At 36.6% G+C, this 23,754-nt stretch overlaps 1 protein-coding gene across 5 annotated transcripts in view; it reads left to right on the plus strand.

Annotated features, from left to right (window-relative positions):
* Positions 1 to 23,754, plus strand: part of INPP4B (inositol polyphosphate-4-phosphatase type II B) — a 312,873-nt gene that overhangs the window by 250,329 nt on the left and 38,790 nt on the right. For all 5 annotated transcript variants that reach the window (XM_027698885.1, XM_027698882.1, XM_027698884.1 and 2 more), the window contains 6 exons: positions 7,563 to 7,735; positions 8,460 to 8,583; positions 9,629 to 9,746; positions 14,321 to 14,461; positions 17,567 to 17,664; positions 21,687 to 21,799. In XM_027698885.1, coding sequence (XP_027554686.1) covers positions 7,563 to 7,735; positions 8,460 to 8,583; positions 9,629 to 9,746; positions 14,321 to 14,461; positions 17,567 to 17,664; positions 21,687 to 21,799 — 767 coding nt within the window. The remainder of the gene's footprint in view (positions 1 to 7,562; positions 7,736 to 8,459; positions 8,584 to 9,628; positions 9,747 to 14,320; positions 14,462 to 17,566; positions 17,665 to 21,686; positions 21,800 to 23,754) is intronic.

Here is a 23,754-nt window from a genome sequence, read left to right on the forward strand (position 1 = left end):
AAAAATTTTGCCTATTTAGTGAACCTGAATGGTTTAATACAGGGTTTTTTGTAGCATCTGGCAATGAAAAAGATTTCAAAGAATGCACACATATTCATTTTAGATGATAGAAAATGTTATGACATTTTTGATGCAATAGCATATTCCTATAACTACAGATGTTGTTATAACATATATTCAGAGCTTCCTAAGATAGGCTTATATTTGCAGCCTCAGTGTTGACATCGTATGATCTTATTCTTTTTTCCAAATGTGTTTATATTTATTGTTTGAAATCTTTGCAATGGGAAATATCGGTGACACTTTTTTTCCTGCACTTACCTTTCAACATGAATTACACCTTCCTCAGCCTTAACTTTTCATGCAGTCTGACCTTTGAGTGTATTCTTAAAACTGAATTTGAGTTACAGTTACCAAGGTAACCTGCTATGGTTTCATCAGTTGCAGGATTGTGATTTCTCTGCAGGATAAATCAGAAAGAGTAGAAAGATTTTAAAGGAGAGGGGTTCTTTTTGTTTTTTTGGTTTTCTTTTTAACTCTAGACTGGTTTGCCTTGGAGAAATATGTGACAGCATTAAATTTTTTTATTTTTGCCTTTTCATTTCCTATGAGAGTTGGAATGTGAAAGCCTGTCCTGCAGCATTAGAGGTGCCAGTTTGCTCTTATGTTTACACAGCCCCTGACAATCCCCATATTTATCTTTGCTACTGGAAGAGGCTGTTGTTTCCATCTGCTCCTTGTACCGCACTGTCAGAGCCATCACCCACTATTCCTCTGTCAGCTCTGTGGGAGAACTCCCTAATTTGCTACACACAAGATCCACCACTATCTCAAACTATTTGAGTTGGCAGCGTGATTACACCTGGATTTTGCCTTCAGTGAATTATGGAATCATAAGCTCTGTTGCTGGGCAGGTGAATTGTCCAGTGATAGCCTTCAGCATAGATAGCAAAGAGCACCTGGTAAATGGTGCTGCATTTCCTAGCTGGAGTTAAAGAAAACATCTGTTCATAACCACATTGCTACAGGCACCTGTGGGTTAATTTTTCTCGAATTATGTGATACTTGTTGGGGACTATATAAGTCTAGATTCAACCTCTCTGAATTTCAGTGCCCTTGGGATGGACACTGCATCCTTTCAGTTCATCCCTCCCAATGCAATGCTGGTAGAAATGTGAAATAAAACCATATTCTGGTTTTGTTTGCATCTTCAAAAGAGCTTTTACTGTAAGTTATCGTTTAGTCAGGAAGATGAAAAATTTTCCCATGGTCTTTGCTTGAGTAGCAAACATCATTCATTTGAACAAACACTTCTGGAAAGCTTTCTCTTCCCTTCCTTTTCCTCATATTTTTCTTTCCTGTTCTCTGAAGCTTATCTTTGCATTAATTTTACTTTTGTCTTTTTTTCCCTTTTCCCCTCTCACTTTGTATCATCCTTTTCTTTTTGATAGGATCCTTAACTGGGCTGTATGTAGCCCAGCATACAAGACAACCCCTTCAGCAGTACTTTCTCAGGTAGTTTGGCTATAGACAGAAGCTTAAAAATTTGTAAGGGAAAGGAAGACTATTTAACTGAATCAACAAACTAAAACAAGATACCAGAATATTTAGTTGCACAGCATTCATAGAGCAAGGTTACTCCTACTTTTTGAGTACATTAGATTTCTTTAGCTTTGTCTTTTATTGCCTTAACCTTCTTCTGTTTTCATTGTGACTAAACTTGCTGAGACACTTGTATATGTATTGTTAGATGGTTCCAATTTTCACTATTAATCCATGTGACACTGTAGAAAATCTGGGATGATTACAATGGAAAAATAAATCCCTCAGCATTCAAAATTGTTCTTCTGGACACCCAAACCATGCCAAAGTAAGATTGCTATTATATTAAGTGCAGGAATACCAGGAAGACTTATTCAGGTTTTTGGTGTTCCTCTGAGAACTGCTGCAGCTTTATGAGCATAAAACCACATCCTTTCTCAAAGAACTTGACCCTCGTGCTAAAGTTAAACTGAGCTCCAAGAGCTGAGTTGCAAGATGAAGAAATAGGAAATTGACCTTTTTGTGGTGCAAAGTTGAATATGTGAACTCTTCCAAGACAGTTTTTAAATCTCCCTTAAAAAAAAACCCTAAAAAAAAAATGAAAAGACCATTCCTGTCCTAGGTGAGTAAATCAGATTCTGGGTTAATTGTTTCATTCTGTTTCCACTAGCTGTTTTTGAGGCATTTATTGCTGTTCTCGGTTGGTTGGTTTGATTTGCCTACTTTTTTCCTTAAAACAGAGTTTGTCTAATGTTCAATTTGTGATATCAAGGCAACTCATTTATGGTTTTTTTTACCTCTATTATTTCAGTTCTATTGTGGATTATTTGTATGTTTAGGTAGTAAGGGAATAAGTGATTAGTGAAAAGTTATGTCATGGGTAGTTGCTGTTACATTCATTACCATTTGTCTGTAGTGCCCTCCATTCCTTTAAAAGTACAACATCATGCCTTTTTCTGCTTTTAATTTTAAGTTTAGTTTTTAACTTCATATGATTTAAGTTTTGAGGTGACTTGAAGCCATCCACTGATTTTAGGTGGCACAGACAGAAGTGATAGAATTAGCTCTTTTCTCTGTTGCCAGGGCAAAAGGAGATAGGAGTGCTATTCCAAAGCATTAGAGCTTTTCCTTTTTGGTTACCAGCATGTTTTAATAAGCACTTCAGTGGGCCTGACTTTGAAAAGAGCAGGAGCTTGCTTTTCTGCCAAACTTTATCAAATTTAACATGCAGTTTGATGTATTGCGACTTGAATATGAGCATGCAGATCTGACTAGCTGAGTGCTAAGCAGGTCATTTGCCTGTGCAGGCATGTTGATTAAGGGAACATGGGACTGAAGGGCATTTTCCAGCAACCAAAGGGCAAATCCTGTCACAGACTGAACTGCCACAACTCTCTTAGCAGTGACGTAGAATATTTGCTCAATGCTTTGCTGAACATACTCTTTTGTTTTAATCTCACACTAACTGCATAGTAGCGGTACTATTTTTTTTAATTTCATCCTTCCTTTTTAATGTTTGGTGTTCATGCCTTTAGTTTCCTTTCCAGTGGCTGACTAGCACAATTTTTGAATTGAGTTTCCTTGCTTCATCAGTAGGCTTTGACACTTTTGTTTGGATGCTAAATATTCCAGACTGCCCTTGTCATTTTAGTGACCTGACAGTCATCCTGGAGTCTCCTTGTTGCTTCTGTTCTTTTTCCTAATGCCTTTTTTGAGATGTTTACTCATTTACTTAATTCTTCATCCTTCTTCAGAGAATTTTCTGCTGTGTTGTAGAAGCAAATCTTGCTATTTTAATTTAAAAGAAATTTGACAGCTGAAATGTCAATATGGGTGTGAGTCAGTGAATGTGTTAAACACAGAAACAATAATTTGTACTGTTCAGTTCCCGAATTGATTGTGCAAAGGTATCATCAGTCACTGTAGGAGAAGTCCTTTACTCCTGCATGTCAACAGTAGCTCAGAACCAAGCAGCATCCTCACATATCAGCAATGTTGTGGCAGGTCAGATCAGGATAATCTAAATCTGAATTTAGACCAGGATTTTAAAGCTCCCTTTACAAATAATATCTCTTTATGAATTGTATTAATATTCCATATTTATCCCTTGTATTTTCTAAAATCTACTGAATGCACTTATAAGCTTCAAAATATAGTGTGGTTTTTCTGTTTGTTTTATAAACTTCAGTTTCACAGTGCTTCTCAGTTTCAAGGAACAACTTATAAGCTGCAGTATTTGCTTATAAGTAGGTAATTCTGTTGGATTTTTGGAACTTTGTGCATTGTTAATGAATGACCTGATTTATATTCTTGCTGGAGTATTTGCAACAGGATATCATGCATAACAAGTGGTACATGGTGATTTTAACAGACCAGAAATTAAGCACCCATACTTGTTTTATTCCTAGAGTTTTCTTTTCTGAGACCTCAGTCTGTGATACACCTCTTATTTTGATTTAAAATAAAAGAATAAACATGATAATATTCTTGTCTATTCATGAACATTCTTTTATTTCAAGAAACAATGCAATCCCTCTCAGATTTGCCAACTAGCTCCACCTTCTGGGGACTGGACATCCTTATTAACTGGGATTAAGAATTTTCAGTGTGAACAAGGAGTAGGTGATTGTTATGGAAAACCTGCAAGGGTTGTCTTCATTCCTTTTGATACATACAAGTCTATTTATATTCTATGACTATTTATCTTTCCTCAGTCACTAGGGGTAAGGTTTTCTACAAACCTAAAATTTTTATTGTTTTCTAAAAAGCCAAATACATATGTAAGTAAAGCTCTGTATTCTTTAGGACATCAAATACTCAGTAGGATTTATTTTTAATAAATTTATTTGGAATGTCCTCTAATGAAAAAACAGCCTGGAGAATTTAAAATCTTCAAATTCTTTTTTAATGTAACTATTACAGACAAAAATTACTTGTGTTAGTAAGTTAGTATTCCAGACACGTAGTCTCCCCTCAAAAGAATGTTATGAGAAAATTATCTTGAAGCTACCACAAGGTATGTGCAAAATAATTTGTAAAATCATAATAGAAGGTAGTTATCAGTTGTTTACTGCCAACCTAGAAGGCTGCATGAAGGAGAATCCACTTACATTTTTTCTGGGTCCCGTATTATTCAATATTTTCATTACTGACTTGGCTTATGAAATATGGATGATGCTTATAAAATTTGCAGATGCTTAAAGCTGGGAGAGGCTTTAAGCACCATGGGAGCAGGATTAGAATGGATCTTGATGAAATGGAGCACTGAAATATTAGGATGCAGTTCAGTAAGGACACGTACAAAGTTACGTTCCTAAAGAAGCAGAAACGCACAGTACAGACGGATTGGTTAAGTGGCAGCTCAGTAGAAACAGATCTAAGTGTTATGTGACTTGTGGCCAGTATGTGATACCCTCTGTTCATAGAATCACAGAGTGGTTTGTGTTCGAAGGGTCCTTAAAGATTGTTTAGTTCCAACCCACCTGCCATGGGCAGGGACAACTTTCACTAGACCAGTTTGCTCAGAGCCCCGTCCAGCCTGGCCTGGAATACTTCCAGCGATGGGGCATCCACAACTTCCACGAGCAACCTGTGCAAGTTCCTCACCACCCTCACAGTAAAGAATTTTTTCCTAGTATCCAGCCAAACCTACTACCTTTTGGTTTGAATCCTTTCCCCCTTGTCCTATCACTGCATGCTCTTCTTTCATGAAAAAGAGCGTCATAAAAGCTCCTTAGCTCTATCCATATAACCTGGAATTGTAATGGCAGGTTTACACAGTGTGGTTAGTTCTTTTTCAGCTTTTTCTCTTGCCCTGGCTGTCAGAGTACTTGCAAGATCCGTGGCTGTGTCTGTATCCAGCTCTGCTTTCCTATAAAAGTGGAACAGATGTCTTTTTGCTGTACCTTCAAGTCAACTTTAAAGTGGCCAAGTATGATCTTTTTCATTATTTGCTCAAGTCAGAAGCAGACAACAAACTATTCTTATCACATACAGCCCTGCACCTTGGTTCAGTATGCATTACAACTTTTGATCTTATTTTGCTGTGGTTGCTTTCATTTGCATATATTTATTGATTAATTTAATAAATGACTGTAGTTTAAGACTTGAAAGGAGAGTTTAGATTGCCTGGTCTGTCTAGTCCGTCTTCCAGTATGTCACACCTTGTTGTCTCCCTTATTTCTAAATTCAGCTGTGTCTTGCAGCAGCCTCTGGCCTTTGGTTGTTCTTTTGCTTTTATTCCCTGAAATAAACACCCCTGTTAGTACTTGTTATTTTCTCCTCCTGAAGAAGGGAAATCAAGTTGCTGCTCGGCCTTTTTCATCGGCTTAAGTAGATTAAACTCTAAATCTTGGTAGCTCTCCTCTGCAAGCTCTCCATTTTTTCAGCAGACTCTTTAAAATGTGTACACCAGACCTTGACATGTGGTGTGTCAGCACTCCATTAGTCAATGCCATGTATAAAATCACCTCTTTTTGCTCAAGTATGTAACCTGGAGATGGCTTATGGTCTGGTTTGTTCATGATGGCTCTCACTTGATAGCTGCTGTTTTCCAGGGAATGGTTCTTCAGTCTGTGTTACTCATGCTTAAATATGTATGACTGTGTTAAACCACATGTTGTCTGACCACAGAGACATTATTTGCAAAGGAACTCAGGTTGTTCTCTGTGATTGCTTTACCCTTGTTCCTCTTTCCCACACCTTACATTTGCTGTTTCTTCCGGATTTCAAAGTTCTCTCCAGTCTTCTTGGCTGCAGTTTTATTCATCTACATATTTTTCTGGAGATTAGCCAAATTGACATTGCAACAGGCAGCTATGTCTTCCTGCCTAAAGAACCTCAGTCCTAATGAGTCTTTCATTGGCCTGACTCAGACTGTTACCTGAAACAACAGGCTGCTATCTTGCACCTAATTACAGTTTAATTGGAACAGATTTTAATTATCATTGATTCTTAATTACACTAATCTACAGAAAATATGAGCCAGTGATGGACTGTATAAAGTCAGTTACATTCCCAGTTTTTATATAGATTCTTCTGGAGTGTTGATTTCTTTTTTGTTTTAAACTATATCAATTAAACTGAGATGTAAGATTCTGAAGGAGGGTGATTTGGTTGGTTGGTTTTATTATTTACTCAGCTTAGGGGGTAGACAAAGCTGTATGCAACTACAATGCAGGTCTAATTTTATGAAATTCTGTAAAATTTGGGAACAGCTTGGATAATTGGGCAAATTTGTGTAAGCTGTTCTGATTTTCCCTCATTCGTAGTTATTGATTTGTTTCATTTGTAATGTATTAAGGAGTCCCATTTTTCAAGGATTTCACTAGTTTGTTTTTTCTGATATTCCTAGCATGTATTTTAAGAGCAAAACATGTTTCAAAATGGTTTTAAATCTCTCTGCTCAAACTAGCTAAAAAAATTAGTTCAATATCTCTAAATATTTAAAGAGAACAATATAGAGAGAAGCTAAAAAGAAAAAGGAGTGTGACCTGAAGGTTATTATTTTTCCAACCTGTTCATTAAGCAGGTTACATCCTTCCATTTACCTATTAGTTTTTCTTTTCTGCCTTCCAGCACCCACTTTTTCTTAAATATAGGTGCCTCTCCCCACGTTTTGGGTTTTGATGCTATTCATTTTTTATGTAGCCAGTTGTCAGTCCTGGAAAGAACGGGAGATCTTCATCTCCGCTGTGTTCATCTTGTGCTAAATGAATTTTCACGTCTCCCTGTATGAGCTGTTTATGGCACTGAAATACAAGTTTCACAGAGATGTTAGGACTGTTAGAAAAGTTTATTGTTTCAGGATGTAGTTGGATTCAGGCCAGGGATTTAATCCTACCTCTAAGCCTGTTCTCCGGTGGCATTTATTGTACCATAAAGGTTAGGATAGAGCTGCAGGGTCGTTTTAAAGTGTAGGATGATCTACAAAGCCACTGCAGCCAGCCCTCTTTCCATGCGGAAAAGGTTTTTTCACTGCAAGTTTTCCATTTTGGAACGGATGATGTGCCTTGTTCCAGGTGACTGGTACGAACAACTCTATCCGCTGGTGATTACGCTGAAGGACTGCATGGGAGAGGTGGTGACCCGGGCGAAGCAATCGATGGCCTTTGTTCTGCTCCAGGAACTTGCCTGTGGTTTGCCACAGTGTTTGATGCTGACCCTAAGGAGAGACATCGTCTTTAGTCAAGCAGTAGGTTGTCTTGTGTCACTTATTTCCTATTGTTGTTGTAATTAAGCATATTGTTCATTCCTATGTCCGTGGTTTCCTTTTTTTGTCGTTTTTTAAATTTCTTTTTCCAATTTGGCACAATTCTTTCATCTATTTTCTGTGACATTCACCTAAATATTTTATAATGTGATAGGGAAATGAATAGTAAATGGAAATCCATAGTAGTTGTATCACTGAATCACAGAAGCAACTCTGCAATGAACTGGAAAAAGTTGCTTTTTCTCCCTTTTGCACAAAGAAGAATCCATAAAGCTGTTTCTACACTTCCTAGATTATATACTTCTCAAGTCTAGCCTTGAGTATTCCATGCTGCTATTCAGAATCACAGAATTGTTGGAGTTGGAAGGGACCTCTGGATTATCCATCATAATTCACAGAGTGTATTTATAGCCTGGCAACAGAGATTCTGGTCTCACTTATGTCAGTGTAAATAACACACAACCCCACAAAACAAATGAAGCTTAACTAATATAAATTAAGGGAATATTTCACTGCTTTATACACAAAAAAAAATACATCATAAAGTATTATGAAATCGTGTATATAGTCACTAAACAGAAATATCTGTGCTGTTTTCTCAAATACCTAAATATTACCTCTGTTGTGTATAATGATAGCAAGCGTCATTTTAACTATCTTGTAACAGTACATCTCTTAATTTCACATTTTTTAATTGTCTTTATAGCTCGCTGGATTGGTCTGTGGGTTTATAATCAAATTGCACACAGGTTTACACGATCAAGGATTTTTGCAACAGCTTCATACTGTTGGATTGCTCGTGCAATATGAAGGACTCCTTAGTACATACAGTAAGTATTGGTCTTGGAAAAAGTTCCTTATGCATCCAGACCAGAAGTTTACTCAGGAAGTTCTTATTTTAACCTCTGTTCTGTTTCCAGTAAATTGACTTATTTAATCAACAAATATTATCCTTTTGAGACAGTAGACTTCCATATAATACCACAGCTGAAGTCATTGATACTGTGTTGACAATTCTGCATCAAAAATTACTCATCTGTTTTATTCTCAGTTCCTCTGAGAACACTAGCTGCTAATTGTTCCATGCAGAATGCTGAACTACATTGTCATTAATACAGAATTAATACCCCTTCCTCAGTGCAGCTAGTGGAACTTCTCGGATTAATAAAAACTCTCTTTGTTTGTATAGGCATTTGACCTGACCCAAAGTACCAGGTTTATAAAGCTAATCCAGACAGCAGATTTAAACAGTAACTGCTTCTATGAGCCTCTGCCCTGACCACACCAGTGAAGATAGATTGAAAACTGTTTGATTCCTAGTTTGTTACAGATGCCATTATTTGATAGGTACTAAAAAGGACATTTGGAGGGAGAAACTGCCTTATATTTAAAAATACTTTGAATTAGATATATAGGAATGGTTGCCCAAAACAGAGATTTTGACCAAACTAGATGGATTTAGCATTTGTGCAGCTCTTCAATGCACAGGCAATTTTGGTTTCTCACTTGGAGATTGCTGTCATGATCCCTTTCCCGTGATGTTCGTTGTTATTCTCAAAACCTTTGTCCCCCATCAGCAGGATAGTCTTTAAAAACACTTTCAGAATGGCCAAAAATGGCTTTTCTGATGTTATTCTATGCACATACGGAACAGGCTGATTTTCAGAGGTGCTTAATACTCATCATTTAGGCCACAGAATTGTCAGCAGTTCTAAAAAGCAGGCTGTTTATATGTAGGGTACTTTAATGTGGATTTAGGGCTGTGATTTTTAGATGCACAGACTGGAAAATATAATCCTCATATTGCTTTACTCTAACCTATACAGTGACTGATCTGTCAACGCTGCTAATAACCTCTTTCATCTTTCCATGTAGGTGAAGAAGCAGGGATGCTGGAAGACATGGCTGTGGGCATTTCAGATTTGCAGAAAGTAATGTTTAAAATCATTGAAGCCAAATCAGAAGATTTTTTGCCTATTATAACTGGCAGGCGGTAAGAACTTTGTTTCCTGGAGCCCAGGGAACAAAGCTACAGTTTTAATCTCATGAAACCCAGGTTATAGTTTTCTTGTTGCTGAATTCTATTATATGAAAGTGTGGTAGTTCTACTTTTCAGAAGGTGAATGGAGAGGTAATGAGGTAGAAGGGATTTTTAAAGCTGATGAAAAGCTTAAAAGTGCCAGTTACTAATACAAATTAATCAAAACAGTGTCTGGGTTGTGCAGAGTTGCTGGCGAATTTTTCATACATAGATACTGCATCAAAGACAAGTGACAAGGTCATTATTTACAAAAGTTGCCTCTCACTGAGGAACTTTGATTTTGACATGTCCAGAACTTGCATTTCAGTGTGACAAATGAAATTGCAATTCAAAGAGTTAGACCTTGATTGTTTTAAGATGGAAACCAGAAAACTCAGATGCCAAAACTTAGCTAATGAAGCCTATCTTAGCTGCTATAATCACACAGGACATACACAACCTTAGAAATCCTTGCACAAAGCCACTAATGCTTTATGAATCTCACATAAGCGCTGCTGAATATCAGGATATAAACTGAAATACTTCATTAATTGTGGCCATTGGAGGGTTAACAAGATTGGGATGGATTTTTCGTCTTCATTATTATTCTAGTGTGAAGCTCCAAATGTTTTTACTTTTCCAGAAATCACTTCCTTAATAGTATCATTATTCTTAAGATGACTGTAAATTAAATTCAGCTCAAAGCAGCAACTTTTAGAAAATATATGTTTCCTCTGAAGGGGATTTTCACCACTGATTTACTTAATTATTCTGGATGATTCACTCTCATCCTATGGGCCTTCCGAGAAAGGATTGAAATAAATAGCAGGAAGGCTGGAGTATGATAGGCGACACATTGGGAATAATTAAGAATAATTATGGTGTGCAGATAAAACAGAAGAAATACATCCTTTGTTAATCACAGCAGTCAAAAATCTTGAAAAGTCCAGCAGCTACATTTACTGGCTTGCTGCCATTACTGCAGAACACTGAACTGTCACACCAGGAGGTCCTGGGTTTGAAAGACACCTGAGCTTTAAGATGCCTCAGGCATTCTGGATTGTCAGTCTTTAGGAAGAAGAGTTACAACCTGTGATTGCTATACTGTACTAACTGGCAGGTGTTCACTGGATGGAATTGGTATCAGAAAAAAAAATAAAATCTTTAAGGCTTACGTGGAGGAGCCCCATCACTCTTAGAGCTGTGATGAGACTGCTCCCATCAGACAGCATTGGAAGTCAACTGTAAAAAGAGAAAAACAATGAAAAACCTAGATATTTTCTAATTAATGTTTAAGAATCCCACAATTTTTAGATCATTTTGGTTGTTATATGGTGTGGCTCAATAAAATGAGACTAAGAAAGAAAATCAAGCTACAAATTCTTATCTTGAAGAGTCAGGGTATTCACTTGAAATTGTTTTTTTCTAGGAAAGTGCTTAAGCCTGAGATTCTATGTGCACAAAATATCAATCCAGAGTGCATGGCACTGACTAGCAGTGTGCTCACCTGCTGGAGTGGGTGGCTGACCCCAGCCATCTGGGTCAAGTTCTGTTCAGGAACTCACGTTCTTTTATTATAAGCAAAAACATGCACTTTTTGAAAATTCTGTACAGAATCACATAATCACAGAATATTCTGAGTTGGAACTCACAAGGATCATCGAGTCCAACTCCTAGCCCTGGACAGGACATCCCCAGGAATCACATCCGAGCATTTGAGAGCATTGTCCAAACACTTCTTGAACCTTGTCAGACTTGGTACTGTGACTACTTCCCTAGGGAGTATCCAACCCTCTCTGGCTGAAGAACCTTTTCCTAATATCCAGTGTAGTGATAGGACAAGGGACAATAGGTTTAAACTGCAAGAGGGTGGGTTTAGATTAGATGTTAGGAAGAAATTCTTTACTGTGAGAGTGATGAGGCACTGGCACAGGTTGCCCAGAGAAGTTGTTGATGCCCCATCCCTGGAAATGCTCAAGGCCAGGTTGGATGGGCCTCTGAGCAACATGATAATTTTTAGAAACCTTCTGACAGGTCTGCAAGTGTTTGTCTATCTCCATATGTGATGATAACAAATATTAGAGAATAAGGCAAAGTTAGAGAGAGATATTCTTAAGCAGTCCTGTTAAGGTAAACCATGTACATTTAAATATTTAAGGCCTAAATTTATACAATTTGTTCTGAAAGAGAAGATGATGTATTATTTACTCTCTTAAAACATGCTTAATTTCTCCACTCTGTTTTCCAGAAAAATCATGAAATGTTCAAAATTATGTACCGAGTTCTCCTTCTCATTGGAAAATGTTGTAGCCACCTTATTCATCTCATGCCAAAATCACCTGATAGCTCTGCACTGAATCTAGCTGTAAAAGAAAGAAAGCACATGACAATAAAATTTACTGCTATATAAACATTTTTTGCTTAATTAGAATCATAGACCTGTAAGATCTTTGGTAAACTAATGTCAAACAAGTCCTCCAGATTTCAATACTTTGAATTCTTTTTTATTTTCTCTACCTGACTTCAGTAGCATTCCTGGACTTTCTAGACAGCTCTTTCATATCTTGATAACCTTTTCCTTACATGGTCAGAAATGGGTTGTTTTCATTGTGCAGTTGGTAACAGATTTTTTTAAAGTTACCGAGGATTATCTCTGAGATTTGAAAAAGAGTTTTGGGGGGGGAAAAAAAAAAGGACAATGGGAAGCTCTCAAATTGTACTGATGCTAATTTATCATGCCTAAAGGTCAGCATTTCTCAATGTTCTTTCACACACTGAGATTTTTAGTGATTTTGTGGGTAGTGCGATGTAGCAATGCAATGATTTGGTGGCATTTTGGTTCAGTAGTGTATGCACTTTGAATTACACTAAACCAACATTTCTTCTCAGCCTCATCAAAGCACTTCATCACAGAAAAATGTTCTAGTAGCACTTGACAGCAGCCAGGAATGCTCACATACAGGCTGAGAATGAACACAGACATCACTGGAACCGTATTACTTACTGTCCTTTTTCCTTCTTCTTCCACAGGGGTGAATTAATTAAACAAAGCGCAAACAAAAAAGACTTATCTGGGCAGTAGAACTGTTTTGTTTTTCCTTCCCCCTCCCTGAGACATGTGTCTTCCATTCAGAACTGATACTCCCTCTCAGTAGGGAACATGTGGGATTTGCTCAAAGATTACATACTAGTTGTAGCCTGTACATGTACAAGGGTATGCTGTTGCCCTAGTTGAATGCAGTAACATTAAAGTCCCAGGTCTGCACTAGATCCATTTTATTTTGTTCTCAGATATATGAGCAGGATAGAGTTTAAACATTACCATTAACTCTTCTAAGTGGAACCTGTTTATCCAAACACTTGAGATAGTGCCACTCATCCCTCAAGCTTGCCAAGGGTGTCAAAGCTACTGCAGAAAGAGACCTTTTTATTCAAGGTTTTCTGCCTTTTCTCCCCCAGATTCTCCTTGTGGGTAATCCATATGGTATTTTAATTCTTTAGCAAGTACATGATTGATTAAAATAAGAGTTGTAGGGATTTCATGATAGATTATTTTAATAGGTGCAAGCAGTTATCCATTTAAAATTTGCATACAAAAGTTGTATGACTTCCTTGGCCTGGTTTCTGTAGGTAGGATATGGATCTTTCTTCCCTTCTTTTGCTGGAACACTCCTTGGTTGTGTGGTATGCCAAATGTGCTCTGCAGGAGAGAAAATTTCAGTCTTTGTTATCAGTCAGCCCTGTGATTAAAATGACAAATCCTGGAGACGAATGGATTTGTTTCTAGTCTGTTCTTTGTTGATTAACCTGATTGCTCTAATAATGAAAAGAAAGTTAATAAAAACTAAGTTTAACAGTATGCCCTTGTTTCTGTTGTGGGGTCAGGCATCAGTCCTCAAAGATAGGAGAAGTTCAGCTTGAGGCTTCCCTGTGATCAGAATTTGGTCTGGCAGCCGGAGTAGCACATTTTTCATAAAGTCAGACCAAGCACAAACATAAAAGCAGAACTGCTATATATCATATCCCTTCTCCTAAAATAGGATTCATGTTTGGGTAATGAGCCTTCAATTATTATCTTCACAGAGTCAATTTTGTTATTGGTGATGCTTTCAATCCCCAGGGAGAAAATCCAGCCACTGAAGAAAATAGGAATTTTGCTTTGGGTTTTTGTGAATATTACTTTTACAGTGGATACAGGATCAAGTTGTTACTTTGGAAGAAAGTTGTTTCTGTAACTCTCAGAAAGATGCATTTTAAGGGTTGAGGTGTTCTCATTGAGAGGACTTTTTTTGCTGCTTTCATCATTATTCCTGTTTTCACTTCAGTAAAGTTAGTATCAAGAGTATATAGTTATATATACCTGCCTTTTTTTAAATAGCTTGGTTATGCTCTTAAAACAAGCAAGCTGAATTATCCCATTTTATGGTTCAGTTAAAGGAAAAAGGGAGGCACTGATTTATGTCTACATGTTCTCTATCATTTAGGAAGATTATTTTAAGCAAACCAATCAATATTCCCATCCTTATTCTTCTTTTTATTTTTCCTAGTGAACATTATATTATAGAGGTCCAGCTTCCAGCAAAGATGTTTGAGTTGCTGCCACAAGAGATTAAAGAAGGAAAGCTTCTTCGCATGTATCCAGTACTCTTTAATGTTGGAATCAATGAACAGCAAACACTTGCAGAGAGGTAAGAAAAAGTCATGTTTCGTTTTCTGTCCAAGTACTCCATGCTAGTACAGGATATCTCTCAGGATTAGAAATAAATCTTTTTTTGTTATTTGCTCTTGGACCTTCTCACATTTACTCAGTGTGCATTTTAATAGGTATTAAAGGAAATAAACACAAGTTATGAAGCAGTGCAGAACAATGAGAGTCCAAGTGAAAATATGACTGTAGGAAGGGCTTCATTTCACACAGTCAATGCCAAGTTTCTTATGGATACAGATAGAAAATGGAATTCTATTTTACAGATGTAGAACTTTTTTTTGTATACAGTAGTCTGAAATTCTCAAAAAAGAGTTTGAAAATTCAGAATTCTTATATCTTATAGGTGGGGTTGAAGATGCTGGACGAGTTATAAGCTAGATAGAGATAATTTTTCTCAGCTCTTTAGGGCTTTTTTCCAGGGTTGAGAGGTGGTAGTTAATAATAGGGAATGCATTAGTACTATGTTTGTAGAAACATGAAGGCTGATATGTTGCTATTACTCCTCTGAAAGGATTGCTGGAAACTGATTAATTAGTTTGATAAAAGCCAAGGTTTCAGCAACCTATTAATTTTTTCTTCTAAGAGAAGGATATCAGTCGGCCACATTAAATTACCACATTTGTGCAATGCTAAAACTACAAGGTAGATGTCAACAGAGACATGCTACTTTTTTTTTAAGATTTTTTTTTTATAAACTGGTTTTATTAACAGAACATCCAAAAGACATAATACATATCTTCAGGTTGCATTCACTACAAGCTCAAAAGCAGAAGCATATCTGGGGAAATAGAGGGAGACAGTGAAAAGCCCTTGACCTGAACAATAGACAAGAAGTTAAGCACAACAGAAGTTTCACCTTCTGTTCTTTGTAGGCAACCAAGTAAAATCAGTTTTCTAAGGGAGACTACTAAGGAATGCCAGGAGATAGCTTTGTGGATGTTTATGTTTATGGGAGACTTCTTGAAACTGAGTGATGTGTGAGAAAATTTAGGTAGAAAATTGAAATGGGGACAAAGTGAATCAAAAGACAGTAAAAACTGGCATTTTATTGCTGAAAGAGTTGAGTAGTTGGTTAGAGAACTTAGAAGATTCTTGAAAATGAAAATAGCTTATTCTGGATGCCATAAAAAAAAGTGCTGAGAGGAGAGACATGCCCAGAGTGATAATGTATGAAAGCAACAAAATCAGTCATGACAATTGTGACTAGGACACAGGCATTTTTCCAAAATCAGAGAAAAAGGACTATGCAGTAACCAAGAAGCAAGTTCATGAGAGCTTACATGGGTGGGATGGGCAGGAAGGATTGTGTGTAGCAAATGTTCTGAATAAAGATTTGACAAGGTTTAGAAACAGCCTGGTTATCTGGGGACTTGTACAGGAGTTGGTGTGCAAAGGTGTCGGGCTTGCAGGTGGAGTGGCAGGAAGAATGTTCACCGTGGTGATTTTACATTGTGCACAAAGAAAGCCATGAATGGAAAAAATAATATCTGCAGATCTATAAATATGAATGTGTATTAATATCTATCACTCAAATCAGGTTGGATTATTCAATGCAGAAACAGCTTTCCTGCATGCATTTACAGTCTGCTTTTGACTTAATTAAAAATATTACTTAACTCCTAATGTTGCACATTTGTCTTTGAGATTGGAAACACCTCATATGCTCTTTGGTAAAAAATAACAGGGTTTTTTGTGGGATAAAGAACATGAGACTAGAAATACATTTCTGTGGTAATTTTCTAGCAAATTTTACTCTATTAGTTGAAAACATCCCCTTTTTTTTAAACGAAGTACACTTGAGAATATATCTGATTTAAGAGAAACATTCTCATGTGGCACTGCAGCAATGGCTACTGAGAAAGCACACAAGTCTTTTTTCTTTCCCTCTTTGGCCCATTTAAATATTTGCTTCCCTTGTGCGTGATGTAGTAGTATATTTGGTATCTTTTACTTTGTGTTCCCTTTTCTCTCTCTGAATTTCTCACTAACCTCTCCATGCCTCTTTTCCTGTACTCCATTTCCTTTTCCCCTTTTCAACGGTATTCTGAAGATGAGTTGCAAAAACTTGGCCCTAACTGCCTCAGGGACATTCCTGTCTTTACATTCATATCTCTTGTAGCAGAGATAACCATGAGATTTATTTTTTGGTTCTTTAGCCTATGTGAAATTTGACTGCTGTAGAAATCTTGTTCTTAGAGAGAAAGATATTTGTTTATATAGCTATAGTTAGTTCATGGATGAGCTCAGTGGCATCCTGGGTTTTTTTTGAGGTGCGGGATAATGAGGATTTGGGTGATGCTTTCCCAGTAAACCTGACTGCTGCAGGTAACCCCAGAACGTGCTCCTGAGGCAGCTGCAGCACTCTGGAGTGACTGCTGAGGTCTGTGATGCTGCAAGCTTAAATCAGCTGTGCTGTGGGTCATAACACTGTGAAGTTTAATGGTGAAATAACTGCTCGGAGGAGAAATGGTTCTCTCATTAGTTTCAGATACGAGAAACCAAGATAACTAACAGCCCAGAAGCAGTGTGGGGCAGAAAGGGCCCAGAGGACTAATCAGTTTGACTGTTTATTGCATTCTCAGACCAGAGCATAAATTAGTTCTTCAGAAGATCTTCCGTCTGACACTTACATCTCTTCCATCTTGTATCACTTCAATATGGTCCAGCTCTGGTAGAAATTAATATATCTAAGCAACAGCAGCAGTAAGAGATGTAGGAGTTGGTGTTCTCTGCCTGTGGTGCCACAGCTGAAATTCCCTCAAAGTGGCTCTTCATTTATTCAGGATTTTTGAAGGCAAAAAGAATATGTGCTTTATTGTAAATGGATTACTCCTTTCATAAATTTTTGGAAGAACTATCCATGAGTGTGACGTTGTTCCCAAATATTAGTTCCAAAGCACACAAGAGCTTAACAATTTGTTTCGCAAAATCTAGTACATTCAACATTGGAAAAAACAAATAATAAAAAAGAAAATCAAAGTTATTTCTTTATGCAAAGAAATAATTCTGAAGGGTAATTTATCTTTGTTTTGGTTTGTGGTTTTGTTTTGGTTTTTTTCTCATAATTTATTGTGCATTTTCGTAGGTTTGGAGATACCACTTTGCAGGAAAACATTAACCAGGAAAACTTAGAACTCCTCAAAGAATATTACAAGTTATTTACGGAAAAAATGCCTCCTGATTGTGAGTACAAAATAACGCAATACCCAAACGGCTTTGGAAAGCTTTGATAGGTGAAAGATTCTGAGACAGTAATATTAGCACAACTTTACTGTGCAGCTTTTAGATTTAGGCCTCAGTCCCATAACTTGTTCCATAAAGTTAAACATTCTGTACCTGTACACAGCCCTGCTGAAGTCAGTAGTGATTGCAGCCCTAATGCCTCAATAGAAACTACAAGGGGACTGAAACAGGGTAATGATCAACTAAACAGCTCTTTTAAGTTATTAAAATAATAAGTTTCTTAATATTTCAAGTAGGGGACAATATCTTCTGTATTTGTACAAAAATAGTGGGAATTTTCATCCGTTTCAGTCATTCCCTCTATTCTTATTCTGAAAATGTATTGGGGTATGGTGAACCACTGAGAAATCGGCAGATGCAAATACAAGCAATGAGCCACATCATAATGATATGAATAACATGGTTTCATTAAAATAGGCCCTGCATTCTAATTTTATAGAAATTTGGTATCATAAACATGAACATTACTGTGCTGTTACTCTCGTTGTTGAAAGCAAAGACCAAAAAGATGATTTGCATCAATCTAATCCTATTAAAGTAGTCTTAATGCCTAAGCTATAGGCATAGTCCCAAATGTTGCAGATTTTACAGCCTGATTTTGAAATACCTTGGATTTAGGTCCCTGTTTTTTCTGTTTTTTGGGTTTTGGGGGGTTTTTTGCATGGGTGGGGTGTGAATCTTTTGAATCTGAAGATCTGTGATCCTGCAGGAGATGTGTGTAACTCCTCATGGTGAATACTCCTGGTTAAAATCCTGTGCAAAGCTTTGTTTTGTGTCACTGTGTATGAATACATGTTTATCTTTCAGATCAGGATGATTTTAATTTGTTAATTTGAAGTGAAAGCTCTCTTCCTAAATGGTGGGCAGCATGCCCATCCATCCACCCACAGGTCTGGGGTGGATTTCTAGGATTTCTACAGAGAAACTTATACAAGAAGTTAGGTAATTAGTTTAGGGGAATCCTGCCAAGAAAATATCCTCAAAAACTAACCTCATCTGGGGTTAGGTCTAAGGTAGACCTGCTACCTCATAAATGGATTTGATTATATAAAAGCAAAAATTTGCATGCAGATTGTACTACCTGCTTTTCATTAACAGAATTTAAACTTGTACTGTCTTCCTGCACATAATCTTCCTGGACTTTTTCCAGACTGTGCAGGCTTTTGAGGACTGTGCTTGTCTAATTCATAGTGTCTTTTTCTGGTTATTATTGCTTTCTTGATTTTTTTCTCTACCTTGAAGATCTGAGTCTCTTCTTTGTACAAGTTTTTTCAGAACACGAAGCACCTGCTGGTTCCATTGCCCTTCCCAGTAGCTCCAGGCCATTGTACAGAATCACTCTTTTGCCTTGGAGGAATGTGCCTTTTAAACCAGCTCCCTGGAAAAAAGTGAAGCTCTCCAACTTGTTCATTTGAGGGAGGACTTCAGCTCCTCCCCTGTTCCGCCACCTCTGGAAGATAAACCTCCATACAATCTGGCACCATCCCTGGTGGTGTAGCCAAGAGAGAGTGTTGATGGCTTTTTGATGTTTTTGTCCCACCTTTCCAGATAGTTTCCTGTAGAGCCAAATCTCTGCTACAAAATAAATGCAGGACCCGGTTCCCAAAGCTGTTAGTTTCAAATAGTGCTCATAAAGCCCGACAGAATTTGAGGACTCACAGCCCTGTTTACTAGGCTGTTGCATCCACCATCCTTTGGCAGCCTCACTTGCCTGCTGCTTCATTCATGTATTCCATTTTAAAGAATTCAATTTTCCACTCCCAGAAAGGGAGTTTCTATTTTTTTTTATTTTCTATTAGTTTTTCTCTCATCTCTGTAATTCCCCTTGTCAATAATATTCTAGCTTGTAACTGTATATCCCAAACACTGACTTTCCATCTTCTTTCAGATGAACATACCCTCTGTCATTTATCTGTTTCATATCCTCTTTAATTCTTTCATAGGAAATCCTGAAAATAACAGTGTGTTTCCAAAAAGATTACTACCAAAAATGCCAATCAAATACAGTTCTGGTTTAGGCACCACAATAGTACTGCTTTTACAGAATAGCTAATGATAGTAAGGGTCCAAAAATATAAGATTTTTGTTTAGTAGTACATAGTTAATTGGAAACAACAGATTGAAACTCAATTTAAAGAGCTGAAGACATAAAATTGCTGGTTTGCTATGTAACACCCACAGCATCCCATTGTCACAGTGTGAGAAGAGGGATGCATGCATGGTTTCAAAATCCTGCAGGGATAAAGGTTTTCCTTCATAGCATCAATAATGCCTGTAGCAGTACATGCATTTTCACCATCTATGAGTCTGTTTCTACTTCCAGGCTCCTCCCTCTTAGGGAGTCTCATAACCTCTGAGACTGATTTGATGGTTTAATACTGCTTAGTGACACAAGGAATTTAAGCAATAGATCACTTCCAGCCAAGGTGCAGCTCATTTGGTAGTGTTACAAATTAGGAGGGTCTTGCTTTACCTATTGTGAAGTCACCTCTCTGGGATGTTGCATTTTCTGCTGTGAACCAAAGGAAAACTGCCTGAAAGGAATAAAATGTTTACCTAGTGATACATTCCCATAATCTTGAAGCATTTTTGTCATCGGGTGCTTTGTGTTTTAAAGAAACAGATGCAGCATAAGTATAATTGTCTAGCAGGTTGTGATGTATTTTTATGTGCTCTGCATTATCTAAGTGTATAATACACAGATAAAACAATCCGCAGTCAGATTATTACTAAACTAGTTTGGATGTATTTTTTTCCAGCTTTTATTTGTTTGCTTGGTTTTTTTGTTTTAGGCAGCACAATATGAGAAAGGCAACTAAGACATTTTTTGAATAGTTCTTTTTGAGTATATTTAAATTGCTTCTCACAAAGCATCATGGATAAGGGGAACTACAGAATTTGTTAGATATTAAAGGTATAAAACCTGTTCATAAGAGGCATCATTCCAGCTTTGATCAGGTTAGGAGAACAGATATTGACCTTCATTAATAGTTACCTCATTTTTACACTTTCAATTGAATATAAATCTTGGGTTGTTGTTTTTTTTTCTCACTGAATGGAACAACTTACTTCTTCTTGTTGAAGACACTGTATCCATTTATCAATTTGGTTTCACTTTGTTTCAGCTGATTCTGAACCTTTTTTTGGTGATAACTATAATTAAATTTCTATTTACTTTACCACCATAAGAAGAAATAATTTCAAAAAACAGATTTTGTTTGTTTCTACTGATTTTCAAAACTAGGGAAGATAAAGGTAACATTAGAACAAACCCCTGCTATATCTACATACAAAACAGAAACTCTTGAATTTTTGCTAGAGATATATAATAAATTAAACTTTAGCTCAGCTGCCATACACAGAAGAAGAAGGTAAAATTTTGGATTTTAAGCAAACCTGAAATTATTTTGTACTTCAAAATTGAAGCCCCATTTAATTTCAGACTGAGAAATATCCTTTGTTAAGTTTTAGAGGGGATATTCGGTGCTGTTTAACCCTCATGTTACATTATATAAGGAACTAAGGCATCATTTCAAAGCAAAAATAAGGTGTTTAATTTTGAAAAAAAAATGGAAAATATTTTAACTTACAATAAGTCATCCCATCAAGGCAGGTTTTAAAACACTCAGTTTTTTTTCTTCTGATTTCCACTGATCATCTGTAATAGTTGATGAACAGAACTACAGCAGAGATTTGGTTTTGGTTTTCACCATCCATTTATAAAAGTTGAAGACACTTTATTTTTCCAAATTTAAGTGAATATCTTAGGGAGGACAACCCAATACTCAGAAAGACATAAGATTTGCTTATTCCCTAAATATTTAGCTGGTAATTTCCATCCTTTGTTCTCAAACAAGGCTGTAAATAATAGACCTGTTCTATACTCTGGGCGTTCTTTAAGCCAGGAAAACTGTGTCATCAGCCTTACCATAATGAGCACTCTTATCATCCTTTTTTTCCAGGTCTACCACATTTTCAAGAACAAAATGATTTAAAGGGATTGCTAGAAAATCTCCATCAAAATATCCAGGCCAAAAGGAGAAAGAATGTAGAAATCATGTGGCTGGCTGCAACGGTAAGCTCTCTTATTTCAAATAGGTTCACATGATAAACTAATTTTCACATGCTCGCTGATATTGTAAGTGCAATGGATTGTAAGAATATAATGGAAAATTCAATGATTAAAGTAGGTAGATGTGCTGAAATAGCTCTCTAACATACTTGCTCTCATAGTTTCTCATCCCACTCATGAATGTATCTCTTCTTCCTCCACTTAAATTACAGATACTTTCTTTTTCTCACTTTAAAAAGTGGTAGAACAGGCTAGAACTTGAGCAAGAGATAATCTTGGTTACTTTGTTGTACCCCACATTGTCCAGACCCTTTTCTGCCAGCTTCTCTTGGCCAGGCAGTCTGTGGCCTGGGTTGCTGCTTGAGATTGTTTTGTCCCAGATGCAGGGTTTTTCATTTATCTCACTGAGTTGTGTAACAAGGTAAAAGAGGTTTGGATTTTTGTTTGGGGCATGTTTTTTTCTTCAGCTACCTGATTCTGGTTTTGGGCAGAGGAAGCCCTTCATCCCTTACATGGGCAGAATAATTTCCTTGAGTGATCACACATAGCTGTAAATACATCACCTCATATGAGAGAGACAATACAGTTACAATATCTAACTTTTTTTTGTTTAAAATCATGTCCCTTCATGGATAATGTAAAACTTTGTTATTCAAAATAAAATTTTATGTAATATCCATAAGATTTGAGGTATGATGTGGGATGTGATTACTTGCTCTGATTTTTGTTTACTATTGCTGCATTCACCTTTTGATTTTCTGTAATTAAAGTACTTTTATAAATAAGTGTTGCAAAGGATGTGAAAAGGACAGACCTTCTGACACAGGGAGTACGCAAAGAAAATTGTTTATCAAACAATAATTAATACTTACTTTGCTTTATTCACATAATTCCTATCTATTTCCCAATTAAGTAGTGTTTGCACATACATGTTAAAAAAAACACAACCCTTAGATGTTTATAAAGAGCTCAAGCTTTTCAGGAATGTAAAATTCAGACATGTAACTGTCTTAGGTTTAGAAAAATACCCTTGGCATCTCTGCCTGCTTATACAAGCAAGGACTTGAGTCTTTGATATCTGCTGAAACTGAAGCAAGACTTTGTGTTTTGGGAGACTTCCAAATGTATATACCCTTCAAGGAAAATAAATATTTGATACAAAATTATTAATAAAATTTTCCATGACCTTTCATTAAGACCAGGAAAAAGACAATATTAACTTTGTCCTTGTATTAATAACACTGCTGTAACTTTCCTATTGCTAGTAACATTTTGCCATGTGGTTAATAAATATTATCACATGCTATTGAAGTATAAATCCTTTGTAAGTAAAAGTATAAGCTTTTCTTGCACTACCAGTTCTGCAATTGCTATGAAACATTGCTTTTTAAAAAAGTAAAAGATATATCAGTACAGGATAGTATAAAATGAGCTACAAAGAATATAGCAGAATGTGCCTAATCTTTGGATACAGAAAGTTTTATTCTACCATCTAGTCTGGGTTCCCTGAAAATAATTTCATGGGTTAAATGTAGTCTTTGGACATAGAGAGTCTTTCAGATTTTTCCTTCTCTGAATTCTATTTCTCTTTAGGTTATCTTACAGTAACCTTCTGAAATGTGTATTTCTGAAAGCATTGATCTACACACTGTTATACTATGTTCCATTTATTTACTGAAAAGGATATAAGGATATAACTTGATTATTGCAGTAGCAGTGAAATATCACTTTTTTATTGCAGTAGATGCATGAGATTCTACATGGATGTGCACATGTATCTGCACCTCATGCAATCCCTGTGAGAATAAATGTAATAAAAGTTAAGCCTATTTCCCTTCCTCCTATATCTTCAATATATTTGGGAAACAAGTGAGCAAAATTGAGAATAAAATTCAGGCTGGACACTAATGATAAACCATGTATTCTGACATGATGCTATTACTATATATTTGCTATTG

Source organism: Neopelma chrysocephalum, unplaced genomic scaffold, assembly GCF_003984885.1.
Source record: "Neopelma chrysocephalum unplaced genomic scaffold, ASM398488v2 Primary Assembly neopelma1_133, whole genome shotgun sequence".
In the NCBI taxonomy this organism is placed as follows: domain Eukaryota; kingdom Metazoa; phylum Chordata; class Aves; order Passeriformes; family Pipridae; genus Neopelma; species Neopelma chrysocephalum.